We start from the raw sequence: 24,958 nt of genomic DNA, 5'->3' as shown, positions 1-24,958 counted from the left end.
AGCTGATCGAGGCGTCGACGTACCTTAGGTAGTACGTACCGACCAGGGAAGCTCTTTCCTCCTCTCCCGCTGCCCACTGACGCTTTCCAAATTCCAGCGAGTTGCCAGAGGTGTAACACGTGACTCGGTACCATCATTCCCCACATCTCCTTTCCCTCAGACTGAGCCAATCTTATCTCATCCACGCGGTACGTACCCCCCTGCCGCCGCACTGCCCGAGACCGATTGACCTGACTGAGCCTGGGCCTGAAAGTTCCAGGGTGGCCAGGTCGCTGGATTGCGCTTCTCTTTGAAACGTCGACAAAGAATCATAGGAGCATCGCGTCTTCGAGTTTACCACCCTCACCTGTGCCTTTGGGCTTCTTGCTTGCCATTCATCAAATCCCTCCCCATATTCAACCCGTTACAACCGCCAAAATGGATTGGAACAACCTCAGAGACACGGTCTCCAACATGACCCTGTACGACGTCAAGGCTGGCGTCAGAAAGGTCCAGAATGGTAATCACTAACCGTCCAGTCCAATCCATTGCTGGTCGCATGCTAATTGCGCATAGCTGTTATGAACTACACGGAAATGGAGTCCAAGGTTCGTCCATTGAATAATCAGTCTCGACGTATACTCCAGTCCGTCTAACAGGTCCTAGGTCCGAGAGGCTACCAACAACGAACCTTGGGGCGCGTCCTCATCACTGATGCAAGAGATTGCCAACGGCACCTTCAACTAGTAATCTACACCGAACCGAAGCATACAATCCAACGATACTGACGGACCACCAGTGCTACTCTTAACGAGATCATGCCCATGATTTACCGTCGGTTCACAGAAAAGTCCGCCGAAGAGTGGCGGCAAATCTACAAGGCTCTTCAGCTTCTCGAGTTCCTGATCAAGCACGGCTCCGAACGAGTCATCGACGATGCCCGCGGCCATATTACACTACTCAAGATGCTTCGCCAGTTCCACTATATCGACCAGAACGGGAAGGACCAAGGAATCAACGTTCGCAACCGTGCCAAGGAATTGGCCGAACTTCTCGGCGATGTCGAGCGCATCCGGACCGAGCGCAAGAAGGCGCGGGCCACCAAGAACAAGTACACCGGTGTTGAGGGTGGAATGAGCATGGGCGGTGGATTCTCAAGCGGGAGCGGCAGTCGCTATGGAGGCTTCGGAAGCGAGACCGGAGGCTACGGTGGCTACTCCGGAGGCGTCTACGGAGATGGTGGTGGATTTGGCGGAGAGGAGAGCAACGATTACGGCAAGACACAGTCACACGGAGACAAGTTTGAGGAGTACGACGAGTTTGATGACACTCGCCCCGCTGCCAGCTCCTCGTCGTCTCGATCCAAGAGACCAGAGCGGGCTGCTGCTGCCGCTCCCAAGGCGGAGCCACCCAAGAAGAAGGAGCCTGAAGTCGATCTCTTCTCCTTTGACGACCCTGCGCCGTCTTCTATGCCAGCCCCCGTTGCCCCGGCCCCATCCAACGGCTCCGGTTTTGCCTCCCTGTCTGCTGCTCCGGCGGCTTCCAACGATGACGATGACTTCGACGACTTCCAGTCCGCACCGTCGGCCCCCGCAGCAGCAACTCCCATGTCCCCTCCCGTCATGACAGCCAACTCTGCCACGACTTTCGCCGCTCCTCAGCCGGTTTCTGCACCTCAACAGGCCAATATTGGCAACATGGTCAGCATGTCTTCCATGTCACCCGCCCCAAGCGCCAACTACTCAGCCTTCAGCACCCCCGCCGTCGCTTCTCCCGCGGCACAGATCAAGCCTACTGGATACCAGCCTTCAGGGCCCAACTACTTTGGCTCAGTTCAGACTGCGGTCCCGCAGGCCACTGGCGGCTCTTTCGCATCTACTCCTGGTGCTTCGGCGGCGGCGAAACCAGCTTCAGCTGCTGCTAAGCCGGCCGCTGCCGGTGGTGATGCCTTTGGTGCCCTCTGGTCACAGGCTAGCTCCGGTGTGAAGAAGACGAGCACACCCACTGCTGGCCCGGCCTTGGGCCAGCTTGCGAAGGAGAAGAGCAGTGCCGGAATTTGGGGTGCCCCTGCTGCGGCGTCGACACCGAAGCCTGCTGGAAACTCATCCTCCACCGGCGGAAACCACGGCCTGGACGACTTGCTTGGTTAAGCCTACTATAATGATACAAAGACGCGGAGACGAAGAACCGGCGTGGAAAAGACGGAGCCTACTCAGCCTTATAGCACCACTGGCCAAGCAGCAACACAAGACAGAGGCCGCCGCGGTGATGATAAGGCAAGGAGACGTGTGCTGATAGGCTTCTTTACCTAGGCGTATCGGCAGGCAAAAGAAGACTGCAACGCGTGAACCATATACTGAAATTTCAAGCGAACCACATTCAACACTCGTGTCCTCAACGGTCTTTCCACCTCGTGCAATGTGACATCATTCTCGTAGGCTTGCAGCTGTCTTTGCGTGTCTTTGCGTGTTGATGAGGCGACCTTGATGACTACGCATGTCCTGATCGTCGGGGCATGACATTTGCAGGACTCACAGCCCTCTGCGGCCGATAGCGCGACCTTCTCATGCGCCCACGATCCGAAGCAAGCCGTCTTTACTGTCAACTTGGGAAGGGACGATTGAACAAGGTCTAGACCGTGTCGAGCACTCTATCGCGAACTCTTTATTACAGGGACCCGACTGACGCCAAGTCGATCATCAGCGGACCGACCGTCCGCGGGCCAACCACCGCCGTCCCGCGGCTGTGGGAGGCTCAAGAGGTTCAAGAGGATCAAGAGGCTCAAGGACCAGTACAGAGATCCTCGCGCATACAGGACGCGTCAAACCAACAGAGGCCCAGGAACAAGACCTGTACGGACCTCAACAATAAAGCATCATGGAGCCAAGATATGCGGCCTGGGCCAGCAACCGCCAGACCTAGTTTCAGGTCCGGTACCTGCATGTCTTTGGGACCTGTGCTAGTTCGTATGAACAGGCGCCTCAGCCTCCGCCATCGTCGTCCCACCGTGGTCGCGTTTAGTGTTCTACTCAATTATTAGTTCAAGATACAGAAAAGGCATGGAGGTCCACCAGGTCGAGGCCAAGGTGGAAGCTAGGTGAGTTCCCCGGGATCAAGCAGACCCAATCATGTCCATCTAGCTCGATTTCAAAACAGGCGCGCAGCCATCCAATACGATCACCCAGGACCTGGCTCGATGACAGCCAGCCATTGGACGCGCCTATTTCCTTCTCCACAGCTTTGATGAGAGATGCCAGAAAAGAAAAAGAGCCTGGCGCTGCATGTCCAAGAGCCTCCAATTTCCCGGAGCCGTGTGGCCCCGTCGTAAATTTCGTACCCGCGTCGCTTGTCCAACCTCTCCGGAACTCCACCGCCGTTAAGCGCCGCGCCGCAACCCCGGCTGTTGACGATGATTGGCCCAACCCAGCGGCTCATCATACCTAGCCGAACGTCGTGCCGTCCAGGATGCGGGAGCCGTCCAAGGGTCTAGGGCGAACCACTCACTCACTGCTTTGCACAGAGGTACGGCAACTGACGTATCTCATGCAGGAACCGTAAGGTACCTCGCCGTATCTTGACGTTCATGGGCTTGGGGAATTGATGTCTAGAGGCCCAGACCGCGAGAGCTCGAATTAGCAACACAACAACAATGCAAGGCAACCTCAGGTACCATTTGCAGGCCAGATGAACCACAGGGCTGGTTACTGGGCTGGTTGAAGATGTTGCTTTTTTGCAGATGCAAGATGTATAAAGACGATTGATCTCATCCGTCTCTTCGTCTTGAGTTTCTTTCTGTTCCTCATCAACATCACAATCACAAGTCTTTACAACAACCTTTCGTCTTTTTCCTTTTTTCTCTCTCTTTTCCTTATTTCCTAGGTCAATTTCCTTGGTCAAGTTTAGGTCTCATCTCTCTCTATCTCTCTCTCGTCTATCTCGGTCAGAACTCGATTTTCATTTCGCATTTCCCGACTTTCCTTTCTAGGTCACGACAGACAAACGGAAACGAAACGAAAACACACGATCTTGAACGAAGGTTACTTTCTCTATCGATTCATCGAAATCACCTTTCACAACTCTCTTTTTTCACAGAGTCTCATTCTATCCACGCTATACTCTTCGTCTTTTAAGAACCAATACAAGTCGCTAAACCAAGCGACTTACGACACCTCCTCCAAAATTCCTTCCTCAACCTCCCTCCCGTCGCCCACCGCCAGCATCCCCTTTCCGCCCCGGAAATTCCCCGTCCGCACGGCGCTCCACTTCCACGCCCCGCGCCCGAAGCTCACCCTCGTCACCCCCGTCTCCCTGGCCCGCGACTTCGCCGCCCGGAAGCACAACAGAAGAATGGGTTCCGCTCCTCGCCTCGGCGCCCTCGGGCACACCTTCACCGCCATGCGCGCCATGCAGTTCGTCTCGCTGGTGTCCATCATCGGCATGGTCTCCAACTTTATTTCGGAGATTAACGGTGCTGATGCCGTTCCGCCTTCTGTTTTGATCGGCACGCTCGTTATTGTAAGTCATGCACCTTCTACACTGAATCGTCCCGGAGAATGGCCATGAATTCGTAGATTGGAAGAACGATAGCTGACACCATCCAACAGTCCTGCATCGCAACCCTCTACATCTCAATCACCTACATCCTCTACTACGACAACATGCTCCCCCTCCTCCTCGCCGCCGGCGCAGACACTTTCTTGCTGATCGCCGTCATCGTCGTCGCCTGCCTCCTCGGCAAACCCCTCTCCTACCTAGACTGCGCCGCCCTCCCCAAATCCAGCGGCAGCACCGCCAACTTCATGGTGTCCGTGACGGCCAACATCAACACGGGCTCCGCGCTCAACTACTTCATCTGGGTCGGCGCCGACCAGGGCACGTGCTACGCCATCAAGGCCGTGTGGGGTCTGTCGATTGCGCTTTGTGTGCTGTTTGCGTTCAGCGCTGTTACGGCCGTCTGCCTCTGGCGCAGGGTGAAGCTTGCGCCTGCGGGGGTCAAGGATATTGAGGGTTGAGGGTGCGCCCGTGGTAGGGTGGCAGTCGGCGGTGCCGGTGCCGGTGTTGGTGGTGGTGCTGGTGGTGGCTACGCTCCTTGTTTCCCGCCTCCTCCTACGAGGGAAGTACGGGGTTGCTACTTCAGCAACAGCAAGAAGAGCCTTGGTACCGCCGCGGTGTTGGCGCGGGAGAAGCGGTGGGATAGCGACTACTCTTCGGGTTCGGACTCGGATGATGTTCACCATGTTGCTGTACCGCCTCCCGTCTCCCAACACACCCGGACAACCGCGTGGTTTCCACCCCCGCCGATGCCAATGTCGACGCAACGACAGATGCAGATGCCCCCTACCACGGCCCAAGTACAGCACAAACGCGTGCAGATTGTCGAGCAGAGGCAGCCCGTGCACCCGATGCCCGTCTTGCCCGAGTTGGTTGTCTCCCCCGCGCCGCCGCTTTCTCCGGCCCCGTCTTCTGCTAGGTCGCCGATGACGCCGGTGGAGCACCTTGTCCACGGCAAGGGTCTTGGCCGAGGGAAATCGAAGCGCAAGACGATTATGGAGTTTATTGACGGGTGGTGGGATTTGGGGTTGTTGGAGCAGCAGAAGCGGGCTGCGTCTCGGAGGAAGGCGTGAACTTTGCTTGGTAGCATTGTTTCTTGCCCCTGGTTTGGGTTTCCTTGGAGGTTTGGGTTTTTGGCTCTGCTGGTAATAGAGATTGTATCCACGGCTTGGGTCTTTTGGATGGTTTTGCTGGAAAGACGTCGCTTTGGTCGACGAAGGTAATGTCTACTGGATAGATTCGGTCTCTTCTGCTGTCTTGGCAAAAAGCAAAAACATGATGGCGTTTCGGATTGGGACCACTGATAATAAAAGAAAAATAACTGGGAAGTCGCTAGTCACTTTCTTTGGTGATATCTCGAAGTCGAATTTCCCTGACAGTGAGACCGTTTACCCTGTAATTAGTCGTCCAAACATTCCAAAAGCCGCGTGCCGATGCAGCAGAAACAGATCACAAGTTTCTTAGGTTCAAGAACTTTCCAGACCTCTCAGGTCAAGAGCACAGCATGGCCAAGGACCTTGAAGCAGGCTGTAATATCCCAACTCTCGTCGATAGTCTCCCTCTTGGCCCACACATTCTCCATGACGCCCAGCGCAGCTTTAATGGACCCAAACACCTCGAGTGCACCCATCTTGCCCACCATCTCGCGAAACATGTGCTCCTGGCAGGGATCCGCCAGGCACCCGATGACGCAAAAGGGCCAGACGACGGTGCGCAGGCACACGGGGCTGTGGAGCGAGTTGAGCAGGTCAATCGTGATGGCCACGCTGGAGGCTGTTTCCGGGCACGAGGGCTGCCACCCGGAGACGACGGTCGAGAGGTAGGTTAGCGCCGCGTAGGCCCAGATTTTGGTGTGAATGCGGGCTGCGTCTGTTGCGTCGCGGGTTTGTTGGGATTGGTAGAGCGTTAGCGGGTCGGGCGGGAGTTTGGTGGTGTCGACGTGGGTTGGATGCGGCGGGGGAGCGGCAGCATCGTCGGCGTCCATGGCGGCGCAGGAGCCCGCGCGGCAGGCCATTTCTTCGGCGCAGTTGGGGGAGCCCATGAGCTGCGGGCAGGCGTTGTCGAGGCATGCTATCCCCTCGCGGAGGGCGAGCTCGAGGCATCCGGCGCGGGAGACGAGGTGCGTCATGGAGAGAGAGCCAGCCCGGCGCGTTTCCTTTTTCCAGGCGTCGAGGGAGGCGATTTCGCCAATAATTTGGAGGACCCAAGATTGGCAGCCGAAATACTCCTCGAGCCGGAGCCGGGGCTCGACTTCTGCGCAAGCACTAGCGGCTTCTTTGCGCGGGGAGAGGAGATGGCGGTGGTAGCGCTGGAGGCGGGGCGGGCGCTCGAGGGCCGTGGAGGAGATGATGTCGAAGTAGAGGAGGGACGCGGTGAAGAAACGGAGAGCGGCTTGGTCCGAGGACCAGGGCTTGTGGGAGCCCGGCGGGAAGTGGACGCCTTGGAGGAGGGGGATGGCCATGCTGTTCATCGTCGGGTCCCAGCGGTCTGGCTGGGGGAGGATCTGTTGGAAGATGATTGTTGCGGCGTCGAGGTGCATGTGCCAGTGGTCTGTCGTCGCGAGGGTCACGTCAAAGATGAGGAGCTGGACGATGCTCTCGAGGACGCGGCAGCTCTGCTGGAGTTGGTCCTGGGGATCGCGGGGTACGCCGTTGGGGCCGGGCTCGTTGATGCGGGTCATGTCGGCTCGGAGCTCACGGAGGGCGAGGTGCATCTGGTGACGGAGGCTGGCGACGGACTTCATGCGGCAGGGGGCGTGCTCGACCTGGGCACTGTCGAGGACGACGCCGAAGAAGTGGGAGGAAAGGCTGAGGGCGGTGTGGTAGAGGGCCTTGTTGTGGTTGAGGACGTTGAGGAGCCAGCCGCGGCCGCCTTCGAGGAGGGCCGGCTTGTAGAAGGGGAAGAGGAAGGGGAAGACGTAGTCGAGGTAGATCATGATGAAGCTCAGGTTGGAGTCGTCGGCGAAGGGCGGAGATGAGTTTTGTTGGATAGAAGAGGAGGAGGTGCCCATGCCGGTGCCGGCGGCGAAGTCGGGCTGAGGTTTTTGGTGCTGTTGTTGTTGCTGGTGTTGGTGATGTGCCGCGGATACTGGGCTGGAGTGGTTATTCCATTCCGGGGTGTGCTGGCGCATCAGATTCGGTGATGCGCCGGGGACGATTTCATGGATCGACGACTTCACCGAATTCATCTGGAAGGGCGGGCTAGAGGATGAGTCGCCGGGGGTGTCGTTCACAGTGGACGGACTGTTGGAATCGTTGGCCTTTGATGAACCGTCGTCGGCACTCAGCGCCGGGACGGGAGGAATGCCATCCTCGGATCCGCGCCCGCCTCCTCCTCCGCCGCCGCTAACTCCGCCTCCCTCAACGTCGAGGCCCTGCAGGTACTTTCGCTCGCGGCGGTTGTTGGCCTGAATCTTGACCTGCTTCTTGAGCTGGTCGGCCATTTCCTTTTGTCGCTCGCCGCCGTCCATCCAGTCGGGTTTCGTCTCGCTGTAGAAGCAGTTGATCTCGAGCTGGGCGCACCCCTCGCAGACGGGCCGAGCCTCGTCGCACTTTTTGCGGCGCAGGCGACAAGTCCAGCAGCCCTCGGAACTGCGGATCTTGGCCGAGGACGACATGCTGTTTTTGAAGCGCGACCGGATGTTGGAGAAGGAGGACATGTGGGAGAGGTCCTTGTTGCGTGAAAACATGATGGGCTATGGTGGTTGCTGCTTTGGCGCAAGCAACAAGCGATGATTTGAAATGCTGAAGGCTGAAAGGGATGAATAGACGGGGGGTATCAGATGGGCGATCTCATTCAAAGATGGTGAGCTCGCGAGCGTCCTTGGTGTCGGTCGCTGGCCCCGTCTCCAGTCAGTCAACTGCGCGTGCGTGTATTTCGATTTCGCGCAGATTACGAATACTCGAGGTTGGTCACCCTACGGATGGATGGATACAAGAAACGGGGGAAAAAAGAAGCACCAGAGGTCGGAAGTCGGACGCGCAAGTGACCGATGGGCAGTGAGTTCAAACTCAGAGTGAGTGAGTGAGTGAGTGAGTGAGCGGGCGAAAATGAGTGGTGAATTGCTGAGTGAGCCCGTGGGTGTCGCTGGGCTGCAGCCAACAATCGATTTGTAATCCACTTAAAAAGCGCTGCCGGCAGATTCCACCATCTTTTTGGGTGCCATTTGGTGGTGGCAGTGAAAGGTGGACGTGGGTGGTGTGGTTGGTGCGGAGGGGAAATTTCACCAAGGAACAAGGTGTGGAAGGGTGAAGGGTGAAGGGTGAAGGGCCAAGGGGGGAAAATTTAAGGTAAAGGATCAAGGGTCAGGGGGAACCCCCCGGGGGTAGGCGGACCCGTCGCTGGTCTGCGGCCTGCGGTCTTGCCCTTTTTTACGCAATATCCCGGTGAGGCAGGTGAAGGCGACTCCTCACCTGTGCTCACCTCTTGGCTTTCTCATTGGCGACTTTTTCCCTCTTTCGTCTCTATGTTTTCATACAGATACTCCATACGGATATTTACTATGGTAGATATTAATTGCAAAAGGGGCTTCCCAGATGATACCGGGCCCACTTGCCTGCGGCGATCCAACATTCCAATTACCCCTTTGCTCCTCTTCAACACTACTCTCGATTAACGAGTCGATCAATCATCAATAAATTCAATACCCATGGCTATACCCTATTCCTATCAAGACAGATCCGTATTCCGTACAGATACACTACGCCATAGTGTAGGTACGAGCTAGTATGAGCTACAGCTAAGCACGGCGGACGCGTCACGTCAGGCACTAGACAAACTCACTTTAGATTTCACCACTCTCACACACGTCTCATCCAGCTCATAATTAACCCGGCCAAGAGTCCAGATCAAGAATGGGCCTATCGTAACACCGCCATCCATCCCTCCATCGAGCCACGATAGTACCATTCACATCGCCCTGCTAATTTCCCCTCCAAAAAAAAAAACAAACTCTCCTTAACCCATGAATATTAACTCCACTTCCCGACAGAGTTTTGACAGAGAATTATCAGATGACACCTTGCACGCCCCATCTGGTTTACCACGAGAATGCCATCCAGTACCACCCAGCAACACCCAGTACAACCCCGAACATCAGTTTCAGCCCTAGCAGTCAAACCTGCCCAGCATGGACATAAGCAGACGCAGACGCGTAACGCCTATTTGACCTTAGCAGGAGCCTCTTATGGAAATCGCAAACACTAGGTTTCACGATTCATGATCTTCGGTCGCTTATGGGAAAATCTGACGCTCAGAGGTGGGCTACGCTGTCAGTGCTACCAAAGCTAAACGGCCGCGTTCCCGGTAAATCGCAGCGTATCCTTGATCCGTGCACCGAACCCACATTATGCTCTACGGAGTAAGTACGCGCTCTCGTCTTTAACGACGACTTGGATCGCAAGGATACCTCGGTCTATAGTCACAGTCTCCGGGTTAGGTAAGCGGGATCAGAATGCTTCCCAAAAGCTCCGCAGTTGGAGCTTTGCATTTGCACCTCTCTCAGACTCCCACTCAACTACGATGTTTAAGTCGTTTGAAGTTGAATCTTGCTCTCAAACACAGGCGACTTATAACTTAACGAGAAAAGTTGAGTATCTCCTATCTCCCCGCCTTATCACTCCGCCATCACAAAGTCCCTTCTCAACACACACAATACTCAAAGATGAAGCTCTCGCCTCTCCAAGGCCGAGAGCTGCCCGACCTAGTTTGCCAAGTTGATTGCAGAGGATGTAGTCTTTGTACAATGGTTCAGGACTGCTCCATCACAACCAAATTGACTGCTAATGTGGTCACATATGGTTTGGCATAATCCACAATTGGTAAGTGAGTATTACTAAGATATCCTGCGTAGATCAAGATCCTTCACTGTTGATACATGTCCAATTATTAAAGAAAGGAAACTAAGAAAGAAAGAGGATCGGTCGGAAAGACTAAAAGAGGTTCGTAACGAGGCAGGTACAATGCCTTTGGGGACAAAACTTGGGGAGAGGAAATCCAAAGAGACAACATTATCAAAACAAGCTATGACAAACCGATGAGACGAGAAAAAAAGACAAAAAGCAATGAGAACAAACAATAACAAAGTCCACGTGTACTTTAAGAACCTTTGTTGCCTCCTAGGTTCATTTCCCGACATTCACATATCAATACCTAGAGTCCCACAGATATACAGGATCAGACCTGGCTTTCGACACTATTGCTTCGAGCTGATTGCAAAGTCCCTTGGCATCAGTCCGGTCAGCCGAGTTGATCTTGATGAGATCTTCCTTGATGATGCTCAAAAGCTTTCCGAGTGCAGTGTTGGGAGCACTTTGTGGTATTCGTCCCAGAGTTTTGATAATCTTGAAGACCTCTGGATGTACGACGGCTTCGTCTTCGTCGATTCTGTAGAAGTGCGACGGTATCGCACCACCCGCATGCGCCGAGGTCGACTTCCTCGCATTGGCAAAGCTTTGAACGGCATCCCAATCTTGTGCGAGCCAGATGACGAATTCAAGAAAGATGCATCCAATAGACCAGATGTCGTACTTGCGGGACCTAGCGGCCTGCGATGCTACAGCTTCAGGAGCTTCGTAGGAAGGTGATGTTGCTCCCGTGATTGTCGGCTTATTCAGCCTATCAAAAGTTGCCTCCTGATGAATGCGCGAGATTCCGAAGTCGGTAATCTTCAAAATGCCAAAGTCACCCTGTTCTTTGTCCACTGTGAAGTGAAGAATGTTGCCGGGCTTCAGATCACCGTGTCTGCAGTTAACAGCATCGCCGAGCTCTTCGTGTAGAGCATAGAGAGCATTCGCAAGGCCCAGCATCTGATCCAGGCTCCACAGAGCCAGCTTGGATGTTCGGGTCACACCTTTGTGTGATGTTTGCCAGAAATTGTCTAGGTCCCCACCCTCGGCCCAAGGAGAAATGATGTAATCTCTGTTCCCTTGCGAATATGCCGCGAGACTTTGCGCAATATGCTTGGTATTGGGGAGTGTGCGAAGTGCACTGAGGTTTGATCGTTCTTGTTTGAAATCCTCTTTGTGTCTGAATTCCTTAATGGCAATTTTAAGAGAAGATGTTTGAGCCTGACGACATCACTGTGTTAGCATGAGACGCAAGTCCCAAATCAAGATTGTTCGTACCTCGAATCCTCTCTGATGAGACGATTGTATCTCCGCCTTGTAGACCACATTCCGCGCACTGTGGATGACTCCGTCTGCCTGGGTAAGAGGCAATGGGCATAAGGGATGGAGCTTCTGGTATTCCCCCGAACTGCCAAAGATGGGTGCCATCATCACCCACTGCTTGCTGACGAAGTTTTCCGCTTGCAGGTTCCAATGCTTAGGAGGTGCAAAAAGCTTCTTGGAGTCAAGCCCGGACTGCAGACGATCACCTTGTTTCGATACCATCTTTTCCATGGGCAGATCTGCATCGGTAAATCCGGCTTCATGGAACTTTTTGACATCCCAAGGGACGTCGAGATATAACAGTATCACAAATACCAACTTTAGATTGTTCGAAACAACGGTGTCTACGATGCTTTTGGTTGACAAAGGCCAGATTTTCCATTTCGCAGTCGACTTCTTCAGTGCTGCTTTGACACTTTCCCTTGTGACATTCGTATCCAAGACATGCCGGGGGATGTATTGGCGGACATTGTTAAGCGCGTCAGTCTGGGAAGCGTCGCTTAAGATACGTTGCAAGGACTCAGATGCCATTTGAGGCGGCCTTTCCGGAGACGGCAAGCAGCGATTGGAGCACGTTGGCAAAGACCAGTCGGACCTTAGACATATCAGCAACTTTCCTCTCAGTACTTTACTAATATGGGGCATCTACAAACTTGGAATAATCACGACGGCCTTGTGCTGTCATTCGCAAAACTGGACAGACTTGTATCTCATTCGATTTGGAGTTTGGAATGCAGTTAGTCGATCAACGGAACGACGTATCATACTTTGCCTCAAGGTGAGTGGCAACTTCTGTCACATCAGTCGTTCGTGTGGAGTCAAGAGAGTTGGGTGAACCAAGGAGGACTTGGATAAATGCGAAGACGGAAGGAACCCTATGGTCTGCGGTCCGATCATTCCAGACTGCTATCCGACAGAGCCTCATCCCCGCAGCTGCTCCGGGAGCTAAGCGCCGCCTCACGCGGGAAATCCCTCATTGCCGTTGTGTGCTGGAAGCACTAGAGTGATAAGGGTGTAGAGAGAACGAGGCATCCAAACTAGCATCTGCAAGGACGCGCATGTGACGTGATTTGACAGCTGTCTATTGGCATTTTCCGAGATAGGGAGGTGGATGCCCAGAAAGGTTGGTTCACCGGCAGTCCGAGCGTGTTCATGGTGGTTGCAATCTGCATGTTGACCCAACGAGATTTGCACCAATATCCTGAGACTTAGCCTTCCGGGCCGCCAATGATCTAGCGCGGGGCTGTAGATAATGGGCGTGGGTTCCAACCAACACCATATCCGACCGGCGGCATCTGCAGCAATGACCGAGAACGTAAAGTGTTCCGAGGCTCGTTGAAGCGTCAGGCTATGATTAGCCGACTTATATTCAGCCCTTCCAGACCTTCCAGATCAACACATGCGAGGCTTACTAGTCCCCAGGACGACGAGTTAGCTTTCGAATGTGAGATTTGGCGAATGCACAGCGTGATGAACGTCAGACAAATATTCGCCGGTCTAATTTGCGGTGTATCCTCCGAGGCAGAAACAAAGACATCTTTTGATTCTGACGAGAACTCAGTTGAAAAGGACGATCCTACCCCGATCTTACCTCTTCGTCGAGCTTGGACGACAGGATCTTCTCCAGCAACCCAAGTCACCAAGAAGTCAAGTCACCCAAGAAGACATACGTTCTCTCACAATTCCATCAAAGCAAGCCAGCAACGACGGTCTTCGCCTCTGATCCCCCTCACTCTTTGGCGCCGCAAAAGCAACAATAAGACCACAATGAGCTCTCTCTCGGATCTCCAAGAACTCCTGAAGGAAGCGGCAGTCGATGTACGCAACGATAGTGACGATATGACGTACACCTGGGTTCCAATCTCGCGTATTCACGAGATTCTTGCCGACCATGATGCTGTTGTCAAAGCATTTCAAGACGAAAATTTCGAAATCGGGCGGGAGATGAAGAGCTTCATGTTCGATAAGGCGAAGACTCTCGTCGCTGTTCTCATTCGTCGTGGTCGCCACAAGTGGCTCAGTTTCTTCCATGGCGGTAGCTTTGATAATAAGTGCTTCCCCATCAACTTCGAGAGCGTCAAAATCGACAAATCTTGTCAGAAGTGGACCGTAGCGTCATATAAGTCAAACCAGTCAATCAAGTCCGTCAGCTTTAAAGTTACCGCCAATGAAGTTGACGGAATCAGCAAGAAAGACGACGACGAGCTCGCAAACTTCTGCAAACAGTATCAGTGGGAATTCTTTGTGCCAGTGTTCGCCCCTAACGAGCCAGCCCATGTTTTTGATCCTCGCTGCCCAATGCCCTTCGTCAAAGAATTCGAGCCTTATGCGACCAACTTCAGCATCGTCAGGCATTTTGTCATTCACCGAAGCCATCTCAACTTCCCCCGGGATGATCAGATTGTAAGACTTTTCATGCCATGGTCACTCCGAATAACGTTAACCACAATTCCGATAGGGTACAATTGTTGACGCTGAAGATAACCCTCATGTTGCCGTCAAAGAATTGTTGTCTGCGCAAGGTTTAACAGCAGACAAGTTTCAGGATCTCGCTGAGAATGAGGCTACCATCTTGGCACGTCTACGAAACCAGAACCACCCACATTTCATTCGAGCGATTGCTAGCTTCACCCAAGGAAATCGGCATTTCTTCGTTTTTCCATGGGCCAGAGGTGGCAACCTGCGCAATTTCTGGAAACTGCAACCTAGTTTGAGCGCTGCATCGGATGATATCAGCATACAGGATTGGAACAACTACTTGTATTGGTTTTTCGAGCAGCTGCTCGGCCTGGCAAGCGCTGTGAAGAATCTTCATCATCCCGAAAACGACCAACATAAGTATTGCAGGCATGGCGACCTGAAGCCGGAGAACATTTTGTGTTTCAGCAAGAAGGAAGATGACATTGGCAAAGGGAAGATTCCTACAGGCGTGCGGCTGGTTGTCGCTGATGCTGGACATGCCAAAGTACACGAGGAAGCCACTGAGATCCGAGGTTCCCCAACAACCACACCCAAAGGCACGATCATGTACTCGCCCCCAGAGGCGGACATTAAACAAGCCAGAACAAGGCGATACGACATCTGGTCCATCGGCTGTTTGTATCTTGAGTCCCTCATATGGATGATGTATGGCTACGATGCACTAAAGTCTTTTCATCTAGATGTTGGACCTGGAGAGCCTTACTTCGTCAAAGGTCCGCCCGCCGAACTCAAAGTCGTGGTGAAAGAATGGATCAAAACGATCAAAGACGATCCCCGCTGCGCTCCTGTCGAGAAGACTGCTGTCGGCCGTCTGATCAGTTTGATCGAAGAAAGGATGCTGGTTGTACGAGTCACAAGAAGAGATATAGGCAATCAGCAGCCGACAAGTCTCAACGTGATTGTTAGAAGACCTACGCAACCGCTAGATTCGGATGCTTCTGCAAGGGAAAACCCTGAACGAGCCGATGCCAAGGAAGTCTACGAGAAGATGAAGAGCATATTCGATGCCGGCGAGCAGAATGATCTGATATGGATGATTCGGGATGCGAAAGCTTCAGCACGTGGGCCGCCGACCATCACCAGGGGTCTTGCTCCTGGCGACAGCAGGAGACCTCCAAGAACACGTGAGTCTCTTGAAAACATAACAGAAGTGGGTCAAATTTGAGATTCGCCTTCCATATTCTCTTACTAACATTACACAGATTAGCGACGTAAGTCTGCAGAAGCAATGGCGTGAAAGATGTCCATTAGGTGACGCGACTGACGCGTTATTGATTGAGCAAAAATAGAGAGTAAGTTCGTGATGACCCAGTCTCTCAAACATGTACCCAAAAGAAACGAACTCGAAGGCAACACTTGATTAAGTTTCGCTGACAAGAATCCAGTATGTGAGTGAGCCTTCCAAAGCAGCATGGTCACCACCAAGCTGACAAGGATGATTTGCAACGGGGCAGACGGTATGATATGGCCGAATGCTGCTTTGGAATACGACTAACGATGCTTTTCTTCGGTTGTCCTTAGTTTGTGAGTGAATAACGACCTGATATCTTACCCGAAAGGTGCTTCGCTAATCTATCTCGGCCTTTTAACTAGACTGTGAGTATTTCCCTCTGGTCAACTTCGATATTTGTGAGGAGACTGGTCGGTGAAATGGACTGACTCGAAATAGCCCGTACGTCTTCCCCCAATATAATTAGTTCAGTACCTACAAATTCTCATCGTCTCAATTTCAGCTCGATGATGTTTGGACTTACAACACAGACAACGCAACAGCTGTAGCCATCATCCCAGACAGTGTCGAGAAGCGGGCCAAACTCGAAGATTCCATTCTATGCTCAAGATGCCAAGACCTCAGAATCTGGTCCGAGGCATGCAAGTTTGAAGACACACTCGCCGGCTTGGAGCTTTCATCAACGTCATGCGAGCTTTGCCGCCTCCTCCATCTTGCAATGTCCAGACGGGCGGCGCGTCGTGGTGAACGCATCACGTTCACGCGCACTGGCTCGGATCTGACGTTTGAAAAAAGACACTGGGATCCCATTTTGACACTCTGTCGTTCAGCTGGTAAGTCTAATGCTTGCCAACTCATGACGCATCACACTGATGTTCAAGCTGTAGATTCACAGGCTTTAAAGCGCAACGGAGTCAAGCTCGGAATTCCATTCTCACTCGTACCGGGAGATAAGACTCATGCAAGCATCCTCGCCGAATGGATTAAAAGCTGCGATCGTGCGCATCACTTCTCAGTCGGTGAAACTTTCATCCCCAATAGGCTTCTACTCGTTGGCGATTCAAACTCCACTTGTGTTCAACTGGTATCCAACCTCGCAAAGGACGCCCTTCCCGTGGTGTACGTTGCTCTGTCACATCGCTGGGGAACAGCCTCAAATGTCGAGGACAAATTCACCACAACGACCACTGAAAACATCCGCTTGATAGAAGCACCGGAAGGGGTAGAGGATGTTTCTCTGCCCAAGACATTTCAGGACGCAGTGATCATCACCAGGCAACTAGGAGTGAAGTATCTCTGGATCGACTCCCTATGCATCCTTCAGAGTCGTGGTCCGGAACATGATTCTGCCTCAAAGGCTGACTGGGAGAGAGAGTCGGAGCTTATGGAAGAAATATTCGGCTCCGCCTATGTCACCATTGCCGCTAGCTGCGCCAGCCACCGATTCGAAGGCTTCCTAAAACCGCGCGTAGATCGAAAGTTTGTTACAATGAGAGCGGAAGATGGCGCGCAATTCCATGTCTGTGAAAACATTGACAAATTCGAGACCGACGTGGAAGAAGGGGACCTGAACCAAAGGGGCTGGGTATTGCAAGAGCGTGCTCTTTCGAGGAGGACTCTTCATTTCACGAGCAGCCAAACTTACTGGGAATGCGGAGAAGGCATTCGATGCGAGACATTCGCGAAGACATTCAAGTAAGTTCCTTATTCTTTCCGAATCAACTGATTAAACGGCTGACTTCAAGCTTAGTCGAAAAGCGGCCTTCCTCGGGGACTCCAACTTCCCTCACTCTGTCGAGTCTTTCAAGCAAGGGAGGCAGCTGCAGCACTATCATGACCTTTACGAGCGTTACTCGTCTCTGGGTCTGTCATATCTGACCGACAAACCCAGAGCCATTGCAGGTCTCGAAAAGAGACTGATGACGGCACTGAAGTCGATTGGGGGTTACGGAGTATTCCAGTCAAACTTCCACAGAGATCTCTTATGGCAGCGTCGAAACAATGGGAAAACCTTGAGGCGAATCAATTTTCCTCCCGAAGAACGAATTCCTTCTTGGTCGTGGATGGCCTTTGATGGAGAAATAAGTTATATGAATGTTGCTCTTGGCGACCTCGAGAGGACCGAGGGCATCTCATCACCGTTCCAAAGGTCGTCGCAAGCCATCTCACATACGACTTTGCACGCCTCGGAGAAGGCATACCTACAAGCACCAGTCCGCACACTGATGAGAGACAACCCAGCGGGGATGATCTTGGACGAGCCAAATCGGGTTTTGCCTCGGCCGCTCATGTGTGTCATTGTTGGTTCGAACAAGCAGCACAGGGGGAGGCCGCTGCGACACTATGCTCTCATTGTTACACCAGTTGAAGGATTAGAGGAGGAAAAGGTGGTAGAGAGGGTAGGAGTGGCCTATCTGTCTGTAAAGGATGTCTCGATTGAAGATGACGCCGAGTTTGTGAACGTCCAGTAGCTGTCTGTTGACTCAGCCTTGTACCTCGATACGACTGACTCAGTTACTTATTCAACAATTCCAGACGGTAACTTCGAGCATGCTCTGGTTTATAGCTAGTAACGGAACAGGGGTAGTCATGTCGCCAGAAAGTCGTGTCTTGATCTTGGGTACAAGGTTGTCATTGTTCTTTGTCGTTTATTTGGCGTCTGTACTAGGATAAAAACAAGCATAGTTTTGAAGTCGTTGGGACGTCATGATTAGGGCAACTAAAGTTTGGGATGCATGTCTTCGATCCAGCTGGATGTTGGTTATCGCACGAATTCGCCCATGTTCCACCGGACGGTCCCGAATTCCCGCCCCGCCCCGGAGCTGAATTAGTTCCGGACTCCGGGTGAGAGCAGTGTGTCCTCCACTGGAATCTTCCGAACGTTCACCCTGAGAAGTAAGTTTTTGACCATCATTCCACTGTGCTTCTGATTTGATTTACGCTCATCTTTTTTCCAAGAACATTGCCTCCGTATGCTTCATCACCGCCCTGGCTTACTTGGAGTTAAGGGCTTCCAGGTTTCCCCACTGTCTCCAATGCAAGTTGATCCTGTGACATCACATCACATTTTCACATTCTGGACGCATTTTGCAGCAACCTTTTCTAGCGTAAGGTACAAGCGACTCAAAAGAAGCTCTCCTCATTAATCCTGTGCACTGCAAAGTCGCAACCACCAGGCCGATTAGACGATGCACACCTGACCTCACGCGCACGCGCCTTGCCATTGAAACGCCTTGCGGGGATGGGCAGCGAAAACCATTGTGAGTGAAAACACATGCGTGCGACACTAGGAGCGAACATTTTGCGATATTTTGAGTCAAGAAAAATGCCATTAGAATCAATCATCATCATACCAGAACAATAGCGCCCGCGAGCCATGCCGCTACTCTTACAAAACGCCCAGTCCTAACCTTCTCCATCCATATCATGCATCATCTCCTCGGCCGTGAATCTTTGCATCAAACATTGCCGTATACGCCGGTTCAAAGAGTGCTCATGTGGTGGCAGCAGCAAGTCCAGTCACCGCCAGGCTCCTGTTTCCAAACACTATTGCAAATTCCCTCCGTCGCGACGAGCTTCTTCCCCTCCTGGCGCCACGCGGTGACTCTGTACACCAGGCTGGAGCTCATCATGTCAATCTCGACAAACTCGGGGTCGTCGTGCATGCGGTACGCCGTCCAGGGCTCCCAGTCCTCCTCGAGGTACTCCTGGAGTGTCGGCTTGGATTTGGGTGAGAGTGGCTTCTGGCCCGGGTGGGCGAGGACGGCCTCCTTGTCGAGGTATCTCTTCAGGTGCTTCGTCTTGCTGTCGCACATTGCGCGCCAGAGGAGGGTCTCGGCTTCGATTGTGTCTTCCTTGTTGCGGGAGTAGATGGTTCCCGATCCCTTGTTCTCGTCGTCGGACATTGTGGTGGTGGTTTTCGTGTGTTTCTTTTCTTCCTAAGGTGTTTTTGTGTATTCAGATGCGGTGATGAGTTTCCGCTGGAAGGTGAATCGTTCCGTTCTATCGCGAGGTTTCAATGATCAAAGGTCAAAGTCAATGGTGTGAGGGGAACGGGAGCAAGTCAGAAAGTGCGCCAAAGAGCTTTATGATGTCGCTCAGAGCTCTGGCCTCCCTGAGCAGCGGCATTGCGTGTGACGGAGTCGTCCAAAAACAGGAAATTTTGGGTGTTGCTGCGTTGCGTTGCGTGTCTGATTGGGTGAACAGGGAAATGTTCCTGTGTTGGCGGGCTTGACGTCACACCCCGGTGATGCGCAGCGGCGAAGAGGGGCCACCAGCGGCTCATTGCGGGGGAAGCCTCAAGAACTCACAAGCGTCAGCCGTGAGAGACAGGGATTGGAACTTGGAAACAGGTTACTTCCACAAGGTCCAGACTCTCACCTCTCTCACTCCGCGCTCTCGCCCCCTCGGTGAGTAAGGTAAGGCAATGAGTAAAAGGTTCGAGAGGGCATGCGACCTCTGATGTAACGCGTGCACTGACGGGTCCGGGGGCAACCCGGCCGAGAAGGTTCATCCATAGGTCGCAGTCTCGACTCTCGATTGACAGAACAAATGCAATGTCTTTGATGAGCTGCGCTAAGTAGCGTTGGTGGGCTCGGCATGTCAAACGTTGTAGCCGGCTCCGCCCGTCAGATCGTGGGCCGCCAGCAATGGCTTCGATCTATCATTCAACGTCCCCATTGCGGCGCAAGGGCTAGACTGGCCTGTTTCTAGTGTCGCCATCTGGAATCGCAATTTCCGAACTTGAAGGAGGTGAATAGTGAGCGACAAAGAGTGAAACCCACGTCTACTGGCTTCAATGAACTGGCTCATCTCATCATGTTTCATTCAGCCTGGAGCGCGCACCTCATGAACCACCCACTCAACCTCACCGAGCAGCTCATTCGCCAACGATCAAATGAGCCCCGTGAATGAGGAGTCTCGGGAAACAGTCCCGATGCTCATCTTCATCTATGATTCTAGTCCTTAAGATTTCAGGTCATGAAGTTCTTCCTCTAGCTGTTGTGTCAAGACATCTCAAAGCCGGGCGCTCGGGTCAATTGAGCCACTGAAGAAATGACGTCAAGACTCCCATTTTCGGACAGCAATCGAGAACCAGCGCTTTTGAGTGCGAGTGAGCCGACTGCAACTGAGCACTCACTTTGAGTACAAATAACAAGTACATCAATCAATTCAAACACGTTGCATATAATGGACGATTGGCAAGAAGCAGCTTTCACATCGAGACATGTTCACAACAGAGCAAGCAAGTCAAACAAAGGGGGCGGACGAGGACGACGCGGTGGGGCCTTCGAAGTCAAGAGAGCATTTGGCAGATACGACATCAAGTGCCCGAGCGCGACCAAAGTGAGAGGATCCATATCCGAGGAGAAAAACGGGAAGCCTGCTAGTCCTTCAATGGATATCTTTCGGCTCTCGGAAGATGGCAGGGGGCTATTGGGACAGCTGAGCTTGCCTGGGGTGCTGGATGCCAGCGTTATTCTTACCGGGAGCAGAAAGGTTCTCGAAGACCTGATATCGCAATTTGAAGGGAGCGATGAAGAGGCTGAAGCCTCTGATGGTTCCGATGAGGATGATAGCTCGATCTCGGAGCACAAGATCAGCGAGGCTGAGAGGAAAGCAGACGACATCGATAAGCAGAAAGAGGAAGCTGACGAAGGATTAGAAGAAGAAGAGGAGGACGAGGAGGAGAGCGAGGTGGGGGAGAAGAAGCGGTTCAAAAACTTTGAGAAAAACAGCTTCCGCTCTCCAAAATTCTGGTTCCAATGGAATGGAGACGTTACAGCTACCTCGACCTCCTCCCCGGATCATCAGACGTCGCCGACGCTAAACCGGGAGACTGGAAGAGGCTATATCGTGTTCTCTGGAAATGACTGCCGCTCTTGGAAGGGGACGATTAGCTGCGATTCTCTTGGCTGGAAGGACGTCTCAATATCTGGGTGGAAGGAGGTGTCCATGAGCGAGAGGGATGTTACCTTTATCTGGAAGTAATATTTAACTCAAGGCAGAAACGTATCTCTGATCACTTTGATAATAAGAGGCAGCGCGGGCATGAGTTGATACGTATCAAATTCAGAAGGAAATGACCCCGCGAGTCATTTTGCCTTCACGGGTCGACATAATTACCACCCATATCCGACTCCTTCCAATGTCAGTCTCTCCATCGTTCAAGTTTTGACTTCATTCCCAGCCATCTTTGCCTGCAAAGCCGCGTACATCCTATTCATGGCATTGCGGTTGAACTCCTCTCCAGTCACCATCGGATACTTCTTCAATGGGCCCTGGATAACAGCCTCTTTGCAGGGTTGGTTGAAGAAGGCCATGCTGTATCTTTCTCCGTAGTAATCTCCCTCTTCACACGGCGCCTTGACCCGATGGTAAGTGCTCTTGAATCGATCATCGCTCCAGCTCATCAACAAGTCTCCGATATTACATATGATTACCCCAGGCTTGATCTCGACCTTTGTCCATTCATCCCCGAGGGCATGCTCGCTGACAGCCTCACGACCTGGGCAGATCCCAAGCCCTGATCGCCCTTCTCGTTGGAATAGCAGCGTCAAAAATCCCCAGTCGGCATGGGCGCCTGCTCGATGATACACTTTCCCATCATTGACGCGCGGGGTTTCGAAGTAATGTAGAAGCCGGAGCACAGACTGCGCGCCGGGATGGGCAGCATCGTGGTACTTGATAAAATAGTCATCCTCGAAGCCGAGACCACGAGCCAGGCAGAGCATCAGTCTTTCCGAAATGGCTTGCACACGATGCATGAAGGCTAAGGACGTTTCTTTGAAGCCGGGGAGAATGTCGTCACTGGCCCAGACTCCGTTCATGTTGTCCCCGAATTGAAGTTGGTATGACTCCTTTTGGTCGGCTGCGCCCGTGGACGGTCTGATCTGTGACAGCTTCTCCCAGCCGACGTTCTTGGGACTCCACGGCACGGTGGCTTTTGCGTCGTCTGGTAGAGCGAAGAAAGACTCGGACACGGAGAACATCTCGTCTACTTCGGATTGGCTGAGGCCGTGGTCCTTGATGGAGAAGAAGCCGACATTCTCGGCGGCGTCACATAGCTGGGAAGTAATTTCATCAATTCGGCTGTAGAAATCCCGGAGGGAGATCTGTTGTATGAGAGAACTTAGTAAATTCTCTCATTAGAGTAGTCATCTGCGAGGAAGGAGTATGGACACACCTCGGGAATCACCCGATTGACGTATTTCGTCTTTTCTGCCATGGCGTTCCGATCGGCTTATGCTCACTATGTGCGCAATCTAGACCAGGGTAGGAAGTTGAGTATTCAGAGTAAATGTGTCGGCCAGTAGCCTGCAAGCCTCAAACCGGACGATTGCAACAACGATGTGAAACTAGCGGGCAAGCTCGACGATGTCTCCGGTGAACCTCGTCGTCAATACATCTCACTCATGCTCCCGGTAGTTGAGATAAGATGAGGATAAGTGACATGCAGCCGTATGCACGTTCCGCCCATCAAGAAGCTGGGATTGGTGGACGACGCGAGCTTATCTTCGGCACCACATTGTCACCAAAGCATGGCAGAGGGCATCAGCATTCCTGCCAAAAGACGGGAAATACCTGGTGGCAGTACCAGCGGATGCCGATTGATGTTCAAGATGCCTCATCCTCTCTATCCTTTCACACCAATTTTAACCCCCATAAGCAGCTGATGCATTCTGACCTTTGCCCCGAGACACGTCGACGGATCGACCTGAATCGATGATTACGAACGCAGCATGCATGTAATTAAACACCATGTTGAAATAGTTCCCGTGTGTTTCGAGGCCCACAATGCGCAGTCTTCAGTGGGGGAGCTTGCAGCTACCATGGGGCCTGCAGTGGCCGACCGCTCGCCCAGGCTGACCCGGCTCCCACTGGAGCTTCAGGCTCATGGGAATGTTGGGGCGCTGTGGCTCTGCTGTTGATTCTCTTCTTGGTATGTTCTCTCGTGATAGGTAAAGTCCAAGTCATTTGCCTTCGTTTCAGTGAGATGTATTGAGACCTCGCAAGCTAGCAAATACTACTTAACGTGATTCCTCTCCAAGAATATTGACATGTTCCGTAGTCGACAAATGCCTGCCATGATGGCTTCTAATTGGGGAGGTCTGGAGAGAAGCAATCTTTGCCCAGAGCCCCAAATACTAAGCAACTCTCTCACAAGTCCTGTCCCAGCCTATACAACAGCCTAATTGTAAAAGACCCATCCTCACTCCTCTCTCCGGTCCTAAAAGCAGCAGCCTGCTCAGGCGTAATCCTCACAACGGCCGTCTCGCTCCCAAACTCCAGATTAGCGTGGTTGAAATCGATATGCGTACCCCGCACCAGAAGCCGCACGTTGATCTCGGCGTGCGCGGGCAGAGTGTACCGCGTGCCGACCGAGACGGTCACCAGCACGGCACCCGTGGTCTGCGTCTCGGCGCGGAGGGTGACTTGATTGTCCGGGGTGTCAAAGTACTGCGCGCGGGCCGTTGACGCGGGCGGGCGGAAGTCGAAGTGGTTTGGGGCGTTGGGGACGCCGCCGCTGAAGGGGTTGCAGAAGGGCCAGCACCAGCCACCGCCTGAAGCGCGGGCCGCGACGGCGGTATCTTCGGTTGGGGTGCGGGGGCCTAGCTCCGCGTTGACGGCGACTGGGGAGGCCGTGGCGAAGCTGGCGCCGAGAAGGAGGACGAAGACAGCGCAGAGGCCTCGGAAGAACTTTGAAGACAACATTCTAGATCTTGATGAACGTGTGAGACTGGAGAAGGGAGTTGTACTACTGGCTGTAGATCGGTTGCAAGTGCAGTGAACATTTCCAGTGACCGACAAGGTGAAGTTGCTTGGCTTAAATACCCCAAGTTCCACACTTGTGCCTGACTTCGAAATGCTGCTCACGATGTTTGAATCTACCTCGTCAATCATCTAGTGTATTAGTATAAACTGTATTAAAGAAGATCCCATAAGCAATCTCACCATACGAAGACTCGGCCGCCCACTGTATAATAGTGTTTCGAGTTTGCGGTACATACCTCAACTAAAGTCTTTGTCCGCGGACTTCATTACTGAACAAAACTATCGCAAAGTTGGCTGCATGAGATGCGCTTAGGCTAATCTCTGCCCACAGGGCATTCTCATGACAGGGCGGTGCAGTAGCTCTGGGCAGTGTGATTGCAAAGGGCAGATTTCGGAACAACAAACGATCAGCACTATTCATGACTAGTGGTACGTGACCTGGGGAAAAGACTTAGACTTCCAGTTACTTTGCTTCCAAAGCGATTTTTAATAGAGCGACCTATTCTTGACTCGGTCTTTGCAATTCTGGAAGGTTTTCTCATCAATTTGGGTTCAGCTCTAGCTTCGTTTGGCATGGCCCCTGAGCGAACGCCGGAATTCGGGCCCCGAAGGACAGGTCGGGCGGGCGATACAGAGAAACTTTGTGGCCGGGGACCCGGCCCCACCTGTACCCGGTCCGAGTTGTGGACTCAGCCACAGCACGGAAGCCACCGGGCCACACCGAGTAGTCAGCCACAACTTCAAACGTCGTAACACGCGACACGCGACTCAC

The 24,958-nt window shown here is 52.9% G+C and overlaps 10 protein-coding genes across 10 annotated transcripts; 5 read left to right on the top strand and 5 right to left on the bottom strand.

Moving 5' to 3' along the window:
* Positions 1 to 209: 209 nt before the first annotated feature.
* BDZ83DRAFT_419280 (uncharacterized protein) lies at positions 210 to 2,445 on the top strand. Its single transcript, XM_060502975.1, has 4 exons — positions 210 to 499; positions 556 to 587; positions 646 to 725; positions 779 to 2,445. Exons 1-4 carry the CDS (start codon positions 418 to 420, stop codon positions 2,127 to 2,129), a joined length of 1,545 nt encoding a protein of 514 aa, XP_060362494.1. The 5' UTR covers positions 210 to 417; the 3' UTR covers positions 2,130 to 2,445.
* A 1,881-nt stretch (positions 2,446 to 4,326) lies between these two features.
* BDZ83DRAFT_582994 (uncharacterized protein) lies at positions 4,327 to 4,991 on the top strand (the record flags this gene model as incomplete). The annotated part of the gene is made up of 2 exons (XM_060505607.1): positions 4,327 to 4,494; positions 4,584 to 4,991. The coding sequence occupies 2 exons, from the start codon at positions 4,327 to 4,329 to the stop codon at positions 4,989 to 4,991; spliced, it is 576 nt and encodes a 191-aa protein (XP_060362493.1).
* A 1,014-nt stretch (positions 4,992 to 6,005) lies between these two features.
* Positions 6,006 to 8,320, bottom strand: BDZ83DRAFT_419060 (fungal-specific transcription factor domain-containing protein). The gene has a single exon (XM_060502974.1). The coding sequence runs from the start codon at positions 8,216 to 8,218 to the stop codon at positions 6,017 to 6,019; it is 2,202 nt and encodes a 733-aa protein (XP_060362492.1). The 5' UTR covers positions 8,219 to 8,320; the 3' UTR covers positions 6,006 to 6,016.
* Positions 8,321 to 10,673: 2,353 nt separating this feature from the next.
* On the bottom strand, positions 10,674 to 12,230 carry BDZ83DRAFT_653912 (kinase-like domain-containing protein; the record flags this gene model as incomplete). The annotated part of the gene is made up of 2 exons (XM_060510667.1): positions 10,674 to 11,597; positions 11,655 to 12,230. The coding sequence occupies 2 exons, from the start codon at positions 12,228 to 12,230 to the stop codon at positions 10,674 to 10,676; spliced, it is 1,500 nt and encodes a 499-aa protein (XP_060362491.1).
* A 765-nt stretch (positions 12,231 to 12,995) lies between these two features.
* BDZ83DRAFT_418964 (uncharacterized protein) lies at positions 12,996 to 15,613 on the top strand. The gene is made up of 4 exons (XM_060502973.1): positions 12,996 to 14,102; positions 14,158 to 15,330; positions 15,383 to 15,472; positions 15,566 to 15,613. Exons 1-3 carry the CDS (start codon positions 13,050 to 13,052, stop codon positions 15,467 to 15,469), a joined length of 2,313 nt encoding a protein of 770 aa, XP_060362490.1. The 5' UTR covers positions 12,996 to 13,049; the 3' UTR covers positions 15,470 to 15,472; positions 15,566 to 15,613.
* Positions 15,614 to 15,983: 370 nt separating this feature from the next.
* On the top strand, positions 15,984 to 18,133 carry BDZ83DRAFT_418932 (heterokaryon incompatibility protein-domain-containing protein). The gene is made up of 3 exons (XM_060502972.1): positions 15,984 to 16,244; positions 16,299 to 17,106; positions 17,162 to 18,133. The coding sequence occupies exons 1-3, from the start codon at positions 16,130 to 16,132 to the stop codon at positions 17,880 to 17,882; spliced, it is 1,644 nt and encodes a 547-aa protein (XP_060362489.1). The 5' UTR covers positions 15,984 to 16,129; the 3' UTR covers positions 17,883 to 18,133.
* A 760-nt stretch (positions 18,134 to 18,893) lies between these two features.
* Positions 18,894 to 19,316, bottom strand: BDZ83DRAFT_583061 (uncharacterized protein; the record flags this gene model as incomplete). Its single annotated transcript, XM_060505614.1, has 1 exon — positions 18,894 to 19,316. The coding sequence occupies one exon, from the start codon at positions 19,314 to 19,316 to the stop codon at positions 18,894 to 18,896; it is 423 nt and encodes a 140-aa protein (XP_060362488.1).
* A 1,285-nt stretch (positions 19,317 to 20,601) lies between these two features.
* Positions 20,602 to 21,402, top strand: BDZ83DRAFT_583014 (uncharacterized protein; the record flags this gene model as incomplete). The annotated part of the gene is made up of 1 exon (XM_060505610.1): positions 20,602 to 21,402. One exon carries the CDS (start codon positions 20,602 to 20,604, stop codon positions 21,400 to 21,402), a length of 801 nt encoding a protein of 266 aa, XP_060362487.1.
* Positions 21,403 to 21,490: 88 nt separating this feature from the next.
* Positions 21,491 to 22,834, bottom strand: BDZ83DRAFT_418916 (uncharacterized protein). The gene is made up of 2 exons (XM_060502971.1): positions 22,598 to 22,834; positions 21,491 to 22,526 (listed from the first exon to the last, which is right to left on the bottom strand). The coding sequence occupies exons 1-2, from the start codon at positions 22,637 to 22,639 to the stop codon at positions 21,579 to 21,581; spliced, it is 990 nt and encodes a 329-aa protein (XP_060362486.1). The 5' UTR covers positions 22,640 to 22,834; the 3' UTR covers positions 21,491 to 21,578.
* A 724-nt stretch (positions 22,835 to 23,558) lies between these two features.
* Positions 23,559 to 24,126, bottom strand: BDZ83DRAFT_653907 (uncharacterized protein; the record flags this gene model as incomplete). The annotated part of the gene is made up of 2 exons (XM_060510666.1): positions 23,559 to 23,590; positions 23,733 to 24,126. 2 exons carry the CDS (start codon positions 24,124 to 24,126, stop codon positions 23,559 to 23,561), a joined length of 426 nt encoding a protein of 141 aa, XP_060362485.1.
* Between the last annotated feature and the right edge of the window lie 832 nt (positions 24,127 to 24,958).

The sequence above is a fragment of the Colletotrichum acutatum genome, assembly GCF_030867785.1.
Source record: "Colletotrichum acutatum strain CBS 112980 chromosome Unknown BDZ83scaffold_79, whole genome shotgun sequence".
Taxonomy (NCBI): Eukaryota; Fungi; Ascomycota; class Sordariomycetes; order Glomerellales; family Glomerellaceae; genus Colletotrichum; species Colletotrichum acutatum.
Note: the sequence above shows the minus strand (reverse complement) of the source record. Positions and strands in the feature narration are given on the sequence as shown.

Bases quoted from the DNA above. Each gene is read 5' to 3' on its own strand.
- BDZ83DRAFT_419060 (XM_060502974.1), bottom strand. From the start codon at position 8,218: ATGTTTTCACGCAACAAGGACCTCTCCCACATGTCCTCCTTCTCCAAC.
- BDZ83DRAFT_419280 (XM_060502975.1), top strand. From the start codon at position 418: ATGGATTGGAACAACCTCAGAGACACGGTCTCCAACATGACCCTGTAC. The intron at 500-555 runs GTAATCACTAAC...AATTGCGCATAG, and splicing joins CGTCAGAAAGGTCCAGAATG to CTGTTATGAACTACACGGAA. The intron at 726-778 runs GTAATCTACACC...ACGGACCACCAG, and splicing joins GCCAACGGCACCTTCAACTA to TGCTACTCTTAACGAGATCA.
- BDZ83DRAFT_418964 (XM_060502973.1), top strand. From the start codon at position 13,050: ATGATTAGCCGACTTATATTCAGCCCTTCCAGACCTTCCAGATCAACA. The intron at 14,103-14,157 runs GTAAGACTTTTC...CAATTCCGATAG, and splicing joins TCCCCCGGGATGATCAGATT to GGTACAATTGTTGACGCTGA. The intron at 15,331-15,382 runs GTGGGTCAAATT...AACATTACACAG, and splicing joins CTCTTGAAAACATAACAGAA to ATTAGCGACGTAAGTCTGCA.
- BDZ83DRAFT_418916 (XM_060502971.1), bottom strand. From the start codon at position 22,639: ATGGCAGAAAAGACGAAATACGTCAATCGGGTGATTCCCGAG. The intron at 22,527-22,597 runs GTGTGTCCATAC...CTCATACAACAG, and splicing joins TCAATCGGGTGATTCCCGAG to ATCTCCCTCCGGGATTTCTA.
- BDZ83DRAFT_418932 (XM_060502972.1), top strand. From the start codon at position 16,130: ATGTCCAGACGGGCGGCGCGTCGTGGTGAACGCATCACGTTCACGCGC. The intron at 16,245-16,298 runs GTAAGTCTAATG...TTCAAGCTGTAG, and splicing joins GACACTCTGTCGTTCAGCTG to ATTCACAGGCTTTAAAGCGC. The intron at 17,107-17,161 runs GTAAGTTCCTTA...CTTCAAGCTTAG, and splicing joins ACATTCGCGAAGACATTCAA to TCGAAAAGCGGCCTTCCTCG.